The sequence below is a fragment of the Polypterus senegalus genome, chromosome 2 (assembly GCF_016835505.1).
Source record: "Polypterus senegalus isolate Bchr_013 chromosome 2, ASM1683550v1, whole genome shotgun sequence".
Lineage (NCBI taxonomy): Eukaryota > Metazoa > Chordata > Cladistia > Polypteriformes > Polypteridae > Polypterus > Polypterus senegalus.
The window spans coordinates 117769975-117788122 of NC_053155.1; the positions used below are offsets into that span (position 1 = coordinate 117769975).

The following is an 18148-nucleotide window of genomic DNA, read 5'->3' on the forward strand; positions in this document are numbered from 1 at the left end:
CGGTCAGACGTGCATCGCACAGAGGGACTTTGTGGTATAGCGGGTCCACAGTTCACGTCAAGAGGCCAGTTTTAAATAAATAACCGCCGCGCTACAGCTGCCACATCCTCTTCATAAATAGAAGCACGAGATGGCTAAAGGGAGGAAAAAGAAAAGAAAGACGGAGGTTGCAGAGTGAGGTAGTAAGCAGGAAGCAGTGTGGAAAGAACCGGTGCAAGCAAGCGCATGCTCGCAGGCAGGCAGCTGTACAGTGAGCCCAAGCAGGGGTGTTTTGACTGACACTTGGTGGGGCAGAAGGAAGCGGTCACTTCAGCTGAGCAATCAAGGAGCTGGAGTGACCAAAAGAATGATGGCTGGCTGCGTAAGGCCGAGAAGGCAGCGGGGGTCACCAGTTAAAGAATGCACGGGCTTGTTTTTAAAGAGACTGCTTCCAGTATTGTTTTAACCTCGTTGTATTTAATGAAGACATTTCTCTGTTGGATTTTAACCTCTACTTCACTTCTGTTTTTATGGGATTATTTATTTATTGAAAGATTCTGAAAGCACTGCGCTTTATTTAATTTGGACTTTGTTTTTGATTGTTGTTTTGTTGATTTTAATAAAAGCACTTGGCACTTTTTGCACCATCCCTTTGCTCCATTGTACAGTAGTGCCTCACTGTCGTGCTTATCGGTAACATTACCGACGGTGACAGGTTTAAGGGCTCCCCGAAGCGAGATGGGAGCATGCAGCAAACCCGCATCGTCACAGACTTTACCTCAAAACTGTAATCTCCTCTCCACCCAGCTCCTCCTCGTTTCCTTCATGCCAGAACTCGACTCATGCAAGGTTAGTTTTCTTGGTTGTTTATGGTTAGTTTTTGTATAAATTACAGATTTTTCAAATGTTCATTTTTTCCCCTGTGCATAAAACTCATTAAAAAAAGTGCTTAATGCAATCAGTTCGTATAGCTATGTTTTTGAACTCCTGCAAGTTTGTTTTCTTGGTTGTTTATGGTTAATTAGTGTATAAATTATGGATTTTTCAAATGTTCTTTTTTTTCCCCTGTGCTTAAAACTCATGGAAAAAAAAGTGTTTACAGCGATCGGTTCGTAAGGCTATAGCGTGAACTCTTGCAGTGTTAGTTTTCTCTGTTCAAGGTTTTCTCTGTGTTATTCAATGTTTTTACATTTAGTTTACTATTACAGTGTGCTTAAAAATCTTTAAAAAATATATTTACATACAGTTCGTACGGTCTGTAACGGATTAATTGTATTTACATACAATCCTATGGGAAAAATTACTTTGGATCACGACCAAATTGGGTTGCGACCAGAGTTTTGGAACGAATTATGGTCGTGACTCATGTTCCACTGTACCTCAAAATGCTATGAATGATTTGATAGAGATTTGGTGATTTTATAGGAAAAAGAAAATAAGACAAGCTGTGTTTATTAATCTATCGGTAAATTTCTTAATTTGTTGATATTTATTAAAATTATGCTTATGTCCATGTGCTGCACTAACTGAATGCTTTATGCAAATGAAGGACAGAGCAGAAGTAAGTGATGGGCCAAGTCAACAAAAGCACTAACCAATAGGTTTGAATGATGACTCAAGATGGGGCTGTGTCCTGGACGAGAAAAGAGACAGAATCATGTTTTGCATTCACAATGAGATGTGAAATAGACGGGCAAAGTTTAGCGAAGCTCACTGAAGATGCAAAGCTCATTGGTTAACAAGTGTGCTATAAAGCTTCAGTGAGGGTTTCAGGCACTATGACTATGAGTGCAGGTGTTGCTTCACTAGAAGCAAAAAGAGAGGGAAAGGAAATTAGAGGTGGAAGTGGTATTCTCCAGTTCAAGACAAGCCTGGGTGAACAATGTCAGTTTAAACTTAAGAGTCCCCAATGAGTGATTCCTTTGTACTATACATTTGCATCTACAGACTTTGAACTGGAATTCCCAACCTGTCCCCCAAAATCATTTACATTTACGTGCACTTCTGCCTCACCCCCAGGTCTCTAAAAATCTTTACATATACATTTGCATCTGTGGACTTGGAGGACCACCAATTGCTTAACAAATCTCCAATGCATAGTACTGTCAGTTATTTTCTTCCACTTCAAGCACTACAGAAAACATCCCCAAAAGTAGTTAATTGCATTGGCTGTCTAAATGTGCAACCTGTTTGCATCATGGCTGTTTGCAGTTCATTAAAGTAAAACATGATTTAATGTTAGCACATTAGTGTCTGCCTATGGCTGTGGCAAAAAAAACAATGCAAGTCTGAACATTAAACTGATGAAAAACAAGAAAAAATAAAATAATAATAATAATATATACTCATATGTCATATTATTCCTACTGATTCCCTGTTTCAGTTCAGAAGAATACAGTTTCCTGTATAATTTTGCTTAGCAATGACCATAAGCAAAAGCAAAGTCACTAGGAAAAGCAGAAATTGTTCTTCTTCAGGAATATTTTACTCATGTGCAATTGTATATAGTGTGTTGAAGAGTAAGCAGCTCCAATGACCTAATAATATTGTTTCTTTTTTGGCTCATATCTTTATCCAAGGAAACAGGACATTTTTAATACAATTGGTTACATATAACAAATGTCCATTCTGGTTCTTTACAGTACATCTGCTGACATCTTAGTCATCTTTCAGTACATTTTGTTGTTCACTTGACCATTATCTGGTTTTCGACATTTATTAACCCTTTATACTATTTCTTTAAGATGAATGTTATGTTACCCTAAAATTATTATTATAACTGAGGCCCATTATCTTATGAAAGCCAAGTAATAAAGTTAGTGCATATGAGTGTATGTGTATATGATATTTGCCAGTTGGGTACAATTTTAATTACAAAGTGTTTGGTTTCAGGAAGTTATGTTATTCATAACCCTTTCTTGTTTTACAGTTGTAAATTTAATGGCTGTTTTGGCAATAAGAAAAGATGAAGAAATAGAGTGGTTTGAAACCACGCAGTGTCCATGTTGCTTGGAGGTAAGATTAAAAATAAACAGTGTTCATGTGCTTACTATATGCCAATTTAAAAATTAGCCTGGTTGGAATTTGAGATTCATGTATTAACCTCTTATGACTTAAGGGGTATTTATTATTATTGCACCTGAATTACATACCGAAAAGTAAATGGCTATGATTCTGCTTATTTAATAAATGGCTGAAAGGTAGTTAGTATAACACACACACAAACACTCATAGCATTATACTGTTTTGGTACAAGGTGGCCTCCTTTTTGGAAACACTATGAAGCAACAAGTAAACAATTTGTATCTATGTAGGTACAATTACGTACATATCCAGACCTATACTTTCAAAATTGTTTTTTTTTTTGCCAGTCCTTGAAACAATTTCTGTTTATAACTAGACTCCGAGAAACTTTAAATTTTGTACAAGTAGGGTTTTTGTGCTGTAACTAACACATCATCTTCTGCCTTATGTTACAGTTGCCCCACAGAGGTATACTATGTTTTTTATATATTGTGACGGACAGCCGGGCCCCATGCCTTGCCGGGACGCCTCTGATACATACGTCCCGGGGGAGCCATCATGGACATTGCAGTACCTTCCCCGGGGCGCTTGGGGGCAGTCTCCCTGGCCGTAGGTCCCCTCCTCAATCTCCCCCGTGGCTCCATGGGACATGGAGTCCACCACAGCAGCCCGGTTGGGAGATGGGGTGGCTGCTAGGGGGTCCTGCAGAGAACCAGCCACCACACTGGATGGTTTATCAGCCCCACCAGAGGTGCAATTAGGACCAGCTGGTCAGGCACCTGGAACACTTCCGGCTGGGGTATAAAAGGGCCTGCCTCCCAGCAATCAGGGCCAGAATCGGGAGGAAGAGGACGAGGTTGCCTGGGAAGAGTGGTGGAGCAGGAAAAGTTTGGTTTGTGTGGGTTTTTTGTGCTTGGACTGTGTTGGGCCTGTGGGACACAGGGAAGACGTGTGCCCACGGCTGAAGAATTAAAAATAAAAAAAACTCTTGAGTGTGAACACGTGCCTCTGCGTAGTCTGTGCCGGGTCGGGCGCTATATAGCGCCTTTTCACAATATGAATTTTGTTGTTGTTGGCTTTTCATGAATTTCATTTCTGGAATAAATTGATTACATACAGTACATACATTATCATTCCAGCCTCTTCCAGTGCTGGGTTATTGGGGTGGGGACAATGCCTTTCCTACCAGCCTTGGACAGGGCTCCACATACCACACATTCATCTAAACCAATGTTTCTCATCCAATTTTTGGGTCTTAGATTCAAGTGTAAAGCCTCTAGAGTTATTTATGTAACTCATTTTGATCTCTAGTTACTAATTATTTTCTGTATTTTTAACTACATTTTTTGGCTTTACATTTTGTCAAATTTTTCAAGCATATCCTGGTTTTCAACTCTACTGACTAGTGTTTTGGTTTCTTTGTTTCCTTGTACTTGACATTGCCTAGTTTATACTTTTACTTTTCTCTTGATTCCATTTCTTTTCAAAATCACTGCCACCCTTTCTAGCCAGTACAGTAACATGGTCAACTGCACAAACCAGGGTCTTTTCTCTTACTGGATTGAACCTCGTACAGCCACTGTGGATCATGCCCATGGGTATCCTAACTACATGTGAAAAACAATTTAAATGGATTCTTTTCATACAGAGAATCAGGAATTTTAGACATGTCAAGCTTTATCTTGATTCATTCTTATCTTCTGTAGATATTCCTATGATTTTTTAACATTTTAAAATTTAAAAACCCTATTGGTGGGTTATTGAGTTTTATAAAGGCAAGGTATTGCTGAAGCTCAGTTACTTTTAATGTGACTGTCTCCGTGCTTCATGAAATATTAATTACCATAAAATTATGCTTTCTCTATTTCCCCATACCCTCACCTGTGTATAATAATGCATTTTATCACTACAACTGTTTTTGATGCATCATTAGTTGGAATGACAAATGCAATGTATGTGTCTCTGTTATATACCATTTGGTATGGGATTCTCAAAAGTAGTGGTAATGACTGTAATGAGCCATCTGTTGATATGGTAGAGACAGCAACCAGACCAACACACACATGCATAGACACTTATCCTTTTATTAAGGTGGATTCATTTATTTTTCAGAAAAGTGAAAACATGAAAAGGAGAGGAAATGACCAATTTGCAAAAAAGAATTATGATGCTGCAATAAAGTGGTATTCAAAAGCAATTCAACATCAGTAAGTGAATTGTTCATATTTTTAAAATATTTCTTACAGTATATTGAGAATAGTTTTCTTTTAGTTTGTAATTACTTCTTTTATTAGATTGTGAAATTTGTATCATAAAACACTTCTTTCCTGTTTATATGACTTGTCAGGTGATTGAAGAAATTCTTGCTATAGGTTGTAAAGTCAAATTTTTCCAATATGGTTGTCATTGACTAAACTCTTTCATCTTGTGATGCCTCTCATAAATCCAAAATCATCATGAAAATCTCAAATTGTGTTTTAAGTCACTTTCCTGGCTCAAAATTTTACTGTGGTGTCTAATAAGAAGATATAATTCATAAAAGATATAATGAACATAAAAGAAGAATAGCATCTAACTTCACTTGTACTGTTTACTTAACTTCTTGACATTGCTGTTAGGACAAGGCAGCATGACATCATTAAAAAAGTATCTAGTCTAACAAGGAACTAGATCATGGGCAGGTTTCTTGGCTTTACAGTGGTGTCCGCTTGGATTGGTTTTGGGGGAAAACATAAATCCAAAGGCTGATTGCCTTAATGATTTCCATCAAGTCATTGCTCAGATGTTTAACCGTGTGATAAGTGGCCAGCTACAACCACGGTGTCAAGATGCATTTTTTAGCATTCATTGAAATTTACTTAACAAAAATTAGTCAAAATCACAAACAATACATTTGGATTAAACACAGCTTCTTCCTGCTGCTGTGTGTAACCACAACTTTCTAGCAAGTTTCTAGTTATGGAACTTCTTGTACTTAATCTTCAGCTTTACCTTTTTTGTAGTTTTTCTGTGTAGGTTTTTATTTGAAAAATTATTTTGTCTAAGTTAGTGTCTAAATATGTATTACACAAGCCAAAATAGCTTTTTGTTTTATATACAGTGGTATGAAAAACTATTTGCTCCCTTCCTGATTTCTTATTCTTTTGCATGTTTGTCACACAAAATGTTTCTCATCATCAAACACATTTAACCATTGGTCAAATATAACACAAGTAAACACAAAATGCAGTTTTTAAATGATGGTTTTTATTATTTAGGGAGAAAAAAATCCAAACCTACATGACCCTGTGTGAAAAGTAATTGCCCCCTGAACCTAATAACTGGTTGGGCCACCCTTAGCAGCAATAACTGCAATCAAGTGTTTGCGATAACTTGCAATGAGTCTTTTACAGCGCTCTGGAGGAATTTTGGCCCACTCATCTTTGCAGAATTGTTGTAATTCAGCTTTATTTGAGGGTTTTCTAGCATGAACCGCCTTTTTAAGGTCCTGCCATAGCATCTCAATTGGATTCAGGTCAGGACTTTGAATAGGCCACTACAAAGTCTTCATTTTGTTTTTCTTCAGCCATTCAGAGGTGCATTTGCTGGTGTGTTTTGGGTCATTGTCCTGTTGCAGCACCCAAGATCGCTTCAGCTTGAGTTGACGAACAGATGGCCGGACATTCTCCTTCAGGATTTTTTGGTAGACAGTAGAATTAATGGTTCCATCTATCACAGCAAGCCTTCCAGGTCCTAAAGCAGCAAAACAACCCCCAGACCATCACACTACCACCACCATATTTTACTGTTGGTATGATGTTCTTTTTCTGAAATGCTGTGTTTCTTTTACGCCAGATGTAACGGGACATTTGCCTTCCAAAAAGTTCAACTTTTGTCTCATCAGTCCACAAGGTATTTTCCCAAAAGTCTTGGCAATCATTGAGATGTTTCTTAGCAAAATTGAGACGAGCCCTAATGTTCTTTTGCTTAACAGTGGTTTGCGTCTTGGAAATCTTCCATGCAGGCCTTTTTGCCCAGTCTCTTTCTTATGGTGGAGTCATGAACACTGACCTTAATTGAGGCAACTGAGGCCTGCAGTTCTTTAGACGTTGTCCTGGGGTCTTTTGTGACCTCTTGGATGAGTCGTCTCTGCTCTTGGGGTAATTTTGGTCGGCCGGCCACTCCTGGGAAGGTTCACCACTGTTCCATGTTTTTGCCAATTGTGGATAATGGCTCTCACTGTGGTTCGCTGGAGTCCCAAAGCTTTAGAAATGGCTTTATAACCTTTACCAGACTGATAGATCTCAATTACTTCTGTTCTCATTTGTTCCTGAATTTCTTTGGATCTTGGCATGATGTCTAGCTTTTGAGGTGCTTTTGGTCTACTTCTCTGTTTTAGGCAGCTCCTATTTAAGTGATTTCTTGATTGAAACAGGTGTGGCAGTAATCAGGCCTGGGGGTGGCTACGGAAATTGAACTCAGGTGTGATACACCACAATTAGGTTATTTTTAAACAAGGGGGCAATTACTTTTTCACACAGGGCCATGTAGGTTTGGATTTTTTCTCCTAAATAATAAAACCATCATTTAAAAACTGCATTTTGTGTTTACTTGTGTTATATTTGACTAATGGTTAAATGTGTTTGATGACCAGAAACATTTTGTGTGACAAACATGCAAAAGAATAAGAAATCAGGAAGGGGGCAAATAGATTTTCACACCACTGTACAGTAGGAAAAAATAGAATGTACAGTATGTTCATTAAAACATTTAGATCATAAATCATACTGATAATTTATTACTGTACATTTCAAACTTCAAGTTTCTTCAAGTCTGCACCTTTCTCATTATGATGCTCTTTTCAGAATATGTAATTCTGACAGACGTTTTATTACTATGTTAAAGTTTCCTCTATAAATAAAAAAAAAAAAAAACATACACCAATATTTTTCATTTCCAGTCTGTCAACTGGGCTATAATGACTCACTGAATTTTACTTGTTATAATTTTGTTTTGCTTTCATCCTGCAAGTTCATATTTTTCACTGTATATACAGTATAGTCAACATAAAGTAAATTTTTTATATGTTTAAGATTTTTGTTAATGAATTCATGATTCAGGAAATATTTGCCAAAAGTATATGAGTTAACTTACAGTTGTTTCCATTGTGAATTATTTTCTGATGTGTGCTAAAACTCATTTAAGTAGATGTTTGTAAAGAAGTAGTATAAATCTTTAAAAAAGAAGCATTCTTTGGATTAACATTAGCACCATTTACACAGTTTAACCCACACATTTAGTGTAAATTCTCAGATCAAGAATCTTAAGGAATTATATGTTAGTGAATCATAAAACGTTCAACTTACAAAAAAGCTCACCTAGTGACCACAGAACTTTCATAATTTCCAAACTTTTACCTGAAATGTCAGGGTATGAATGTTACATTTTGAACTGCACATTAGAAACATTTTGATGAGATCAGTTTATATTACCTAACAAACTTGAAAGCCATATTTTATTTGCTTAATTTCTCCAAAATTACATTAAGCCAAGTTTCCTAAAGTACTATTGTCTACCACACTATTTGGTAACATATAACTTATGTGTCTGTGGTTATATGTATTAAGCAAAACTTTTTAACGTTTGTTCTTTTTAAAGAATTGATTTTAAAGTAACATCTGGAATCTGTTATTCTATTTCTCTTTATAATTTGAAATAATTTGGTCTTGTCACCTCTTAATCTCAATTTGCTTAAACTAAATATGTTCATCTATTTCAGTTTTTTCTCATAGCTCATATCTTGCAGCCATGGAATCAGTCTATTTGTTCTTCACTGTAATTTTTCAGCAATGCTGTGTCTTTTTTGTAATATGGAGACCAGTACTGCATATAGTATTCCAAATGAGGTTTTACAGGTGTGTTATATACTGTATCTTATGTATAGCTTTCTTTGACTTGTATTCCTTCTGTTGGAACTATATAACTAAACACCCTATTTGCCTTCCTAATTACTTCTGCACAATGGATGTAAATAGTGATGAGTACACTATAACTCTGAAGTCCCTCTCATAAGAAGTCTTTTCAAGTTTCAAACTTTCCATTTTGTATTCCAATCTAATATTTTTACTTCTTATGTGTAACACTTTATACTAGCCGAAGCACGCTGTGTATGAATAGGAACGGAAAACGGTGAGAAAAGACTTCAAAAATCAAAAAGAAATAAATACTTCTTGAAAGACGCAGTTGTGAATAGGTGTTTTGGTGGTGACGACAGATAATGAGTCAATAGATCTAACCCTAGAAAAGGCCATGTAGAACTGACCGTGGCTGAAGACTGGTTGTTAGAGTAAATTGTGAAGAGTAAACAGCATGTGGGTATGAGGAAGGCCGCACTTCTAAAATTCGATTACGTAAATATAATCAATAGCAACCTCAAAAAGATGTTGTTGTAGAATGTCTCTTAAGTAATTCCTGCAGCTTAATCCAAAAGACTCATACTACAATATCAGGTCTGTGCTCCAATCTTTGGGTATCCGAAAGTGCATGAAGAATTTCTGGCCAAGCAGGATTACATGTGAAAGTGATAAATAAATGAGGCTGTCCGAATTTACGTACTATGGCCATGGCATTCTGCTAGTTTTGTTGCATGTATCTTGGACTTCCTGGAAATGTGGACGGTAATATGATCATTTTGCCTACACGTACGTTGTTATTTTCAGCGTTTGCTTGCAGTGCGTCTGACAGTCCTTTGTATTGTTTCTTGTTCTTGTTGATCTAATCTGAGATAGTTGAGACGCCCGCCCTCTGTTTTAACATACGCATTGTAAAGGACCGAGGAGACAGTAGCAAGGGTTGGGGTTTTCCGGCCCCGTATATTGTAAATCAGAACAAAAAAGCTGGTCAAAATTATAAACAAACAGTTCATATCGCGACGCCGACTCCTGGCGTCGCGCCATTTTATTGGGGAGGAGCCGGAAGTGGAGGGATGCCGGGAAGGACCGCAAGGGAGGATGGGAAGGATGACGTCAGGGCAAGATGGCGGAGGAAGGGCGGAAGTATCGCACTGCGGTCAATCCAGGCCTATGGTGCAGGAAGGTCTTTCTTTCTATGAGGAAGCAGAGGGAGAAAGTTAATCCCCCGCCATTCCCTGGCGGCGAATGGTTTCCCAGGTGCTATCGAATCAATCCGCGCCTCCTACTCGCGCGTGCGTGACACGATCCCCCCCTTAGCCCAGGACCGTCAGGTCGGGCGGACCTAACCGAGAGGTCGTGAATACGAGAGAGGGCATCGGCATTGGCCTGAAGGGTGCCCCGCCGATAAGTGACAGTGAACTTATACGGCTGTAAGTCCAGGAACCACCTGGTGACCCGCGGATTCGACTCTTTGTGTAGGGACATCCACTGAAGTGCAGCGTGATCAGTCACCAGAGCGAATTCGCGACCCAGCAGGTAGTACCGGAGGTGGGTCACTGCCCACTTAATGGCCAAGGCCTCCCTCTCCACTGCCGCGTGCCGGGTCTCCCGGTCCATCAGTTTCCGGCTAAGGTACATCACAGGGTGCTCGACACCATCGGCGCTTTGGCTCAGCACGGCACCCAGGCCTGTGTCCGCGTCGGTCTGGAGAATAAACGGGAGCCCAAAATCGGGCGTCCGTAACACAGGTGCCGGCGTTAGGGCCTTCTTTAGGTCACTGAAGCGCGTGTTCTGCTTTGTCGGTCCACACCACGATAGGGGCGCCCTTTTGTCAGGTCAGTCAAGGGTGCTGCTCTTTGAGAAACGAGGAACAAACCGGCGGTAGTAACCCGCAAGCCCCAAGAAAGCCTGCACCTGTTTCTTGGTACTCGGACGGGCCATTCTAAGATGTCTTTAACTTTGGAGCTCTGTGGCGCACCTGTCCTTGTCCCACGAGGTAGCCTAAATATTTGGCCTCCTTTAATCCAAAAACACTTCCGGGGTTTATGCGGAGGCGGCTTTAGCCAGTGTTCGGAGGACAGCTGCGACCTGCAGTAGATGCTCCTCCCAGGTGCGGAATAGATGACAACGTCATCCAGGTAGGCGGCGCTATAGGACTGGTGGGGCTTCAGCACTCTATCTACCAGGCGTTGGAAGGTCGCGGGGCCCGTGCAGCCCAAATGGGAGGACCTTGTACTGCCAGTGCCCGCTAGGGGTGCTAAAGGCCGTTTTCTCCTTTGCGGATGCCGTTAAAGGAATTTGCCAATACCCTTTTGTCATGTCAAGGGTAGTCAGATACGAGCCGTACTCCAGCCGCTCAAGGAGGTCGTCAATGCGGGGCATGGGGTAGGCATCGAACTTGGAGATCTGATTCAGGCGTCTAAAGTCATTACAGAACCTCCAGGAGCCGTCTGGCTTGGAGACGAGGACAATAGGGCTGGACCAGGGACTATGGCTCTCTTCAATTATGTCCATGTCCAACATACGTTTCACCTCCAGTTCGACCTCTGCGCGTTTTGCCTCCGGAGTCGGTAGGGCCTCCCGGACGATTACCCCGGCTCCGTGACTATATCGTGCTCAATCAGCGGTCCGGCCGGGTGACTCGCTCACTACCTCGGGATGGCTCGGAGTGTTTGGGCTAACTCCTGCCGCTGCTTGGGGTCAGCTCTTCGCCGAGGTTAAGGGCAGTTGTGCTTGCGAAAGGGAGAGTGACCTACGGGGCTGGGAGCTCCTCTCTATCTCTCAGGGCTTTAACAGGTTGACATGATAGATCCTCTCACTTTCGGTCGACGATTGGGCTGTTTCACCAAATAGTCGACGAGTCCTTTCTCTCCTTAACCTCGTAAGGCCCTTGCCAGTGGCGAGCAGCTTCGAGTGGGAGGTCGGGGCGAGCACCATAACTTCGGTCCCAGGCGGAACTCCCTGAGGACGGAGTTGCGGTTGTAACACCGGGCCTGCGCTGCTTGCGCACGAGTCACGTGCTCTTTTAGGAGGGGCCTGATCTTTGTGAGTCGGTCGCGCGTTGCGCACGTACTCAAAATGTTAGAGGAGGGAAGAGCCTCGGCCTCCCAGCCTTCTTTTAGGATGTCGAGGATTCCCGGGGTTGTCGCCCGTATAGTAATTCAAAGGGGAGAAGCCTGTAGAGGCCTGGGGTACCTCCCGGTAGGCAAAAGCACGGCGGGAGGAGCTGGTCCCAGTTCCTGCCGTCAGCTGACTACCTTGCGGAGCATCTGCTTAAGCGTCTGATTAAACGTTCGACCAACCCGTCAGTTTGCGGGTGATAGACTGGCGCTTTCAGGTGCTTTATCTGCAGTAATTTGGCTACCTCCTTGAACGTATCCGAAGTGAAGGGCGTACCCTGGTCCGTGAGGACCTCCTTGGGTATGCCCAGCGTGAAAACAAATTAACCAGTTCCGTGCGATGCTTTTAGTATTAGCGGGCGCAGGGGAACCGCCTCTGGGTACCGGGTGGCATAGTCCACCATGACTAGGATATACTTGTGGCCACGGGTTGAGGGCTCCAGGGTCCCACCAAATCGACCCCTATCCTTTCAAAGGGATGTCCACGAGGGGAATAGGGACTAGAGGAGCACGGTCCCTCCTAGGAATCTGGCGGGTCTGGCACTCGGACAGGATTGACAGAACCGCCGGACCTCCTCATTGATCCCAGGCCAGTAAAAGCGGGCTTAATCCTCTCCAGTGTTTTTCGCCCCGAGGTGGGCCTAGGAGGTGAGCATGTGCCAACTCGCATATCTCCCGCCCGGAAGGTACGCGGAATTAGCAACAACTTCCGCACCTCGCCCTCATGGGTAGCCACTTTCGGTACAACAGATCATTCTCAAGGACAAAGAAGGGTTCCGGTGTGGATCCGTCCGCTGTTGAGCTGTTAGGCAGAACGACGCATTCGGGCAAAGCGCGGGGAGTCATCATTCCACTGCTCCCTCTTAAAGGAGGCGGCGTGGACCGAAATTGATGGTCCAGGCGCGAGGGTCTTGGGGCCTGGGCCGGGAAGAGTTCCTGGCTAGTCCCTTCTCCGCGGAATCTTCCGGGTCAAGGTCCGTAGCCAGGAAAGGTCCCCGAGACACCAGCGCCCATAGGGCCTGCCCTTGTGCACGGCGTGGAGGCGCGGGAGGGTGCCTTTTCCCCTCATAACAAGATCCAACGAGGCCCCGGGCGCGAATGGCTTACCGCTGATTCTTTTAGACCAGTCTTGTCCCAAATCACTGGGAAGGGGGTCAGGTAACACAGCGACCGTCATTTGGATTGGTTCCCCTTCCAGGTGACATAGCAGTGAGCGGAGCGATATGACCTAGTCCCCCATGCACACAGGTGACCAACAAATGCTGTTTTAACCACTGTTGCGGTAAGACAAAGCGGCGAGCAACAATGGTAATGTTGCTGCGGAATCAAACAAAGCCACCACGGCGTGCCCATTTAGCAACACCACTCCCGTGTTCGGACTCGCCAAGGGATGCGGCGGGTACAATACCTCTCCGATGATGTCCAGCTGCAGTCCATAGGCTCCGGGCGATGTGATGGGGCAGTTTGGCAGCAGGTGACGGTCTCGCCACACTTGAAACAGCGCGCGGACCCGCCTCTCTGGCTCTGGCTGGCGCTTCTGCAGCGCGTCGAGGGCTCGGGGTGGCCGCCCGTCCCTGCCGGTTCCCGCGAGCAGGCTTTTCTGACCCCCAAGTCGGAGGACCGCCAACTGGCGCTCCAGGGCGTCGAGGAGGCCCGACATGTTCTGATAGGCGTGTCCCGGACCTGCTGGGCGAGGGAACTGGGCATCGCATTGACCAGGCCTTCACAGGCCACCCGCTCGACCACTTTCCGCCCGTCGGGTCTCTGGCCGTAGCCAGCGGCCCATCTTGCCCCAGAACTTCGAGCGCCTGGGCGCGAGCGGGCTTTTCGGGGTCAAAGACCCAGTTCCGCCATTCGGCCGCCTGCTGGCCCGGGCTAATGCCGTAGCGGGCCAGTATTTGGGCTTGAGGAGGTCGTAATTAGGCCTCCTCCTCAGGGAGGTCATAATAGGCCCGCAGCGCGGGTCCCTTCAGGTATGGCGCCAGGATGGGCGCCCACTGACCGCTGCCACTTTCGTTCCGGGTGGCCGTCCTCTCAAACATGCCCAGGTAGGCATCGGCGTCCTCGAAGGGCCCATCGGACCATAGGAGGAGGCGGCTGTCTGGGCGGGTCTGGTCTCGCCCGTTGGGCTTCCACTAACCTGGCCTTCGTGGCCTCCAGCTCCCGGGTGGTGGCGGCTTGCGCGCTGCAGCGCCTGGAGCTGGTCATTCATCCCTGCAGCACGTGTTGAGGTCCTGTCCCTCCGTCATTCCGGGATCTCTATCCTGCCGACTCGCCACTTGTAAAGGACCGAGGAGACAGTAGCAAGGGTTGGGGTTTTCCGGCCCCGTATATTGTAAATCAGAACAAAAAAGCTGGTCAAAATTATAAACAAACAGTTCATAATGCGCGCGCCGACTCCTGGCGTCGCCATTTTATTGGGGAGGAGCGGAAGTGGAGGATGCGGGAAGGACCGCAAGGGAGGATGGGAAGGATGACGTCAGGGCAAGATGGCGGAGGAAGGGCGGAAGTATCGCACTGCGGTCAATCCAGGCCTATGGTGCAGGAAGGTCTTTCTTTCTATGAGGAAGCAGAGGGAGAAAGTTAATACCCCCATTCCCTGGCGAATGGTTTCCCAGGTGCTATCGAATCAATCCGCGGCCTCCTACTCGCGCGTGCGTGACAGCATCTACAACGTACTGTTGGAATAGTTCGACGCTGGAGGGCAAAATACTAAATGTAGTCTTTATTGTTAATCTGTACGCGTAAAATTCGCATTGAGTAAGCCTTCTTCGCTTGGCGGTTCTTTTATCGGGAACATGTTGTAAATCTTTATGCCAGCCAATGTCTTCATAAGGGAATAAAAGTGGGTACACTATAGGATCCCAATTCATATTAAGCGTGGAAATCTGTTTACAGGAGTTGCCTATGGGACAGATGCAAATGTCCCTTTCGGCAGGCGGTTCACCATCTTCTCCGACGAAAATCGCTGCAACATTGGTGTGACATGTCAGGGCATTGTATCGTCATAAATCCTGCCTAGGGTTTTCCTCGAAAAGCATTCGTACAGATGCTGTTGTACTGGACTGAGCGATTTCATGCATGTGTTTTTATGATTTAGTGAAGGGTTTGATGGTTCTAAACTTGGAATCTAGCTGGAGAAGTAAAGTTTTGTTGCATGTAGAGTTTGCTTTATTTTGTCAGTGTACTGCAGAAGCTTGGCGAGAAATGCTGTGTTGGCTGCGTGTGGGCGGGACCGGTTTTGAGGTGGAAGCAGGACAATGGTCCTAGCTTCCTAGCTCTGATGGTATGAATCAGGGTTTTGTAGACAAAGGTTTTCCCTGTTCCTGCAGGACCATCTAAGAAGAAGCATGTTTGTCGCGGATGGGAATCGCTATATGCAGTGTTTAAACATGTGTTTGGTGAGGTGTTGGGGGCGGGCACATGAGCAGGCAGTGCGCATGCCTCAAGAGCGAGGGTGGGGGCAGGAGGAGGGTTAGAGTTGGCGGGCAGGGCTCTGTCGTGCGTACCCCATGGTCAGGCGACTTGGTTGATTATATATATAGAAAAGCAGCCGGAACCAAAAAGAAGAATGAAAAGTCGACGTGACTCAGAGGTGCATGTGGACTGTAGCAGAGACCAAAGCGACTGAGGATGTGTTTGGTGAGGTGTTGGGGGCGGGCACATAAGCAGGCAGTGCGCAAGTCTTAAGAGCGAGGTTGGACGTGGGAGGAGGGTTAGAGTTGGCGGGTGGGGCTCTGTCGTGCGTATCCCATGACATGAGACGAGGGTTAGAGTTGGCGGGCAGGGCTCTGTCGTGCGTACCCCATGGTCAGGCAACTTGGTCGATTATCTATACTAATAAAAGGCAAAGTCCTCACTGACTGACTGACTGACTGACTCACTCATCTCTAATGCTCCAACTTCCCATGTGGGTAGAAAGCTGAAATTTGGCAGGCTTATTCCTGACAGCTTACTTACAAAAGTTAAGCAGGTTTCATTTCGAAATTCTACATGTAACGGTCATACGGTCGATAACGATCGACAATGTCGCCATGTTGAACTTTCTTATTTATGGCCCCATCTTCACGAAATTTGGTAGGCTTCCCTGCACTAACTGAAACCGATGTACGTACTTATTTTGGTGGTATGACGCCACTGTCGGCCGCCATATTGAATTTTCCAACGTCATTAATTCTCCAACTTCCCGTGTAGGTAGAAGGCTGAAATTTGGCATGCTCATTCCTTACAGCTTACTTACAAAAGTTAAGCAGGTTTCATTTCGAAATTCTACGTGTAACAGTCATAACAGTTGACAACGTTTGCCATGTTGAACTTTCTTATTTATGGCCCCATCTTCATGAAATTTGGTAGGTGGCTTCCCTGCGCTAACCGAAACCGATGTACATACTTATTTCGGTGGTATGACGCCACTGTCGGCCGCCATATTGAACTTTCCAACGTCACTAATTCTCCAACTTCCCGTGTAGGTAGAAGGCTGAAATTTGGCAGGCTCATTCCTTACAGCTTACTTACAACAGTTAAGCAGGTTTCATTTTGAAATTCTACGCGTAACGGTCATAACGGTCGACAACGTCCGCCATGTTGAACTTTCTTATTTATGGCCCCATCTTCCACGAAATTTGGTAGGCGGCTTTCCTGCGCTAACCGAAACCAATGTACGTACTTATTTCGATGGTATGACGCCACTGTCGGCCGCCATATTGAACTTTCCAACGGTCTTTGTTACTTATGGGCCCATCTTCAAGAAATTTAGTACGTGGGTCCCCAACGCTAACTGAATCCTACTTACGTACATATATACGTCTATAGTCTGCAGCATGGTCACCGTGTGAGGCGGCGTTGGGTCCCCCATCCCAATGCTTCCCACATTGTTCGCTGCCTGCCTATATAAAGCAGTCCGTCGCTCCGGTCTCTACATTCCCTTCCTTGCTTCGCCACGGGATTCAAGTCTTCCTGCTGATAACTAAAGCCTTTTTATTTAATCCACGGCTTCTCCGCTGTTTTATTGTTCATTTATTACGATTATAGTTATTGTTTAGGTATTTTAGACTTACTTTACATTGTTCAAGTACCCATTTCCTTTATCGTTCCAACCGTGCCCCCATTAACATGTTTATCGAGGTGATCACCATCGATCAAAGAACTGTCACTTACCGAGTTGTTTCCATGCCCGGAGATGGCACCTGCCTTTTCCATTCTCTTTGTTACATATTGCACAGCCATATCAGGCTCACTCTTGATATCAGGAATATTGTGTCTTATGTATTGAATGACTGGGACAGGTTCAAGGTGTGGACTGATGACGGTACAGGAGATAATTATACTACACAGGAGCACTATAAGAGTGAAATGCTTAAGCCCTTCATCTATGGTTCTGCATGTGAGTTGATGGCTGCCGCTGAATTGTTTGGTTGTCGCTTTCAAGTGTACCGAAATGGCCAAATATTTCACACCTTTCGACAAACGCCAATGCCTCTTAAACATCTTAGATTCACAGGTGACGATTTCAGTAGTGGATACTTTAATGTTTATGAATGTTTAAACTCTCAAAAGCTGGATGTGAAGTTATCAATTAAACTGGTTGTATGCTTACAACGCTTGACAGATGCTGAATTTCACTTCAACACAAGTCCTGCAAATACTGTCGTAATTGAAACAAACCATGAAACTCAAACCGATTATGACAGCAGCAATCCAAGCTGTGGGATTTGAAACAAGATTACTGTTCACATGGCCAACTGTACGTTGCATGCTCAAGAGTGAGCTCAGTGCACAGCTTGGTCATATTACAACCGGAGGGCCGAACTGACAATGTGGTATACAAAGAGATCCTTAACAAATAATTATTGGTATATTTTCCCTCAGTTTAAAAAGGTTTAATTTTCTTCTTAATAAAAATTTTAAGGCAGTACTTCGCAGCTGTGAAGCGCGGGTATTTTGCTAGTATATATATATATATATATATATACTATATTTATTATATTAATATTTGATATCTTTCAGTCTTTAGGAATTTCCCTACTGTGCAGTGATTGCATCAACAGCAACAGCAATATATATTTAGTCTTGTGCTGTTACAAAGTTTTGGTGGCTGTTAGTTTCTCAGTAACATTATTGGTTCCCCAACCTTCA

At 43.9% G+C, this 18148-nt stretch overlaps 1 protein-coding gene across 1 annotated transcript in view; it reads left to right on the forward strand.

Moving 5' to 3' along the window:
• Window positions 1-18148, forward strand: part of ttc3 (tetratricopeptide repeat domain 3) — a 219742-nt gene that overhangs the window by 35547 nt on the left and 166047 nt on the right. The window contains exons 8-9 of the mRNA XM_039744454.1: window positions 2909-2994; window positions 5116-5210. Of these exons, the coding sequence (XP_039600388.1) occupies window positions 2909-2994; window positions 5116-5210 (181 nt within the window). The remainder of the gene's footprint in view (window positions 1-2908; window positions 2995-5115; window positions 5211-18148) is intronic.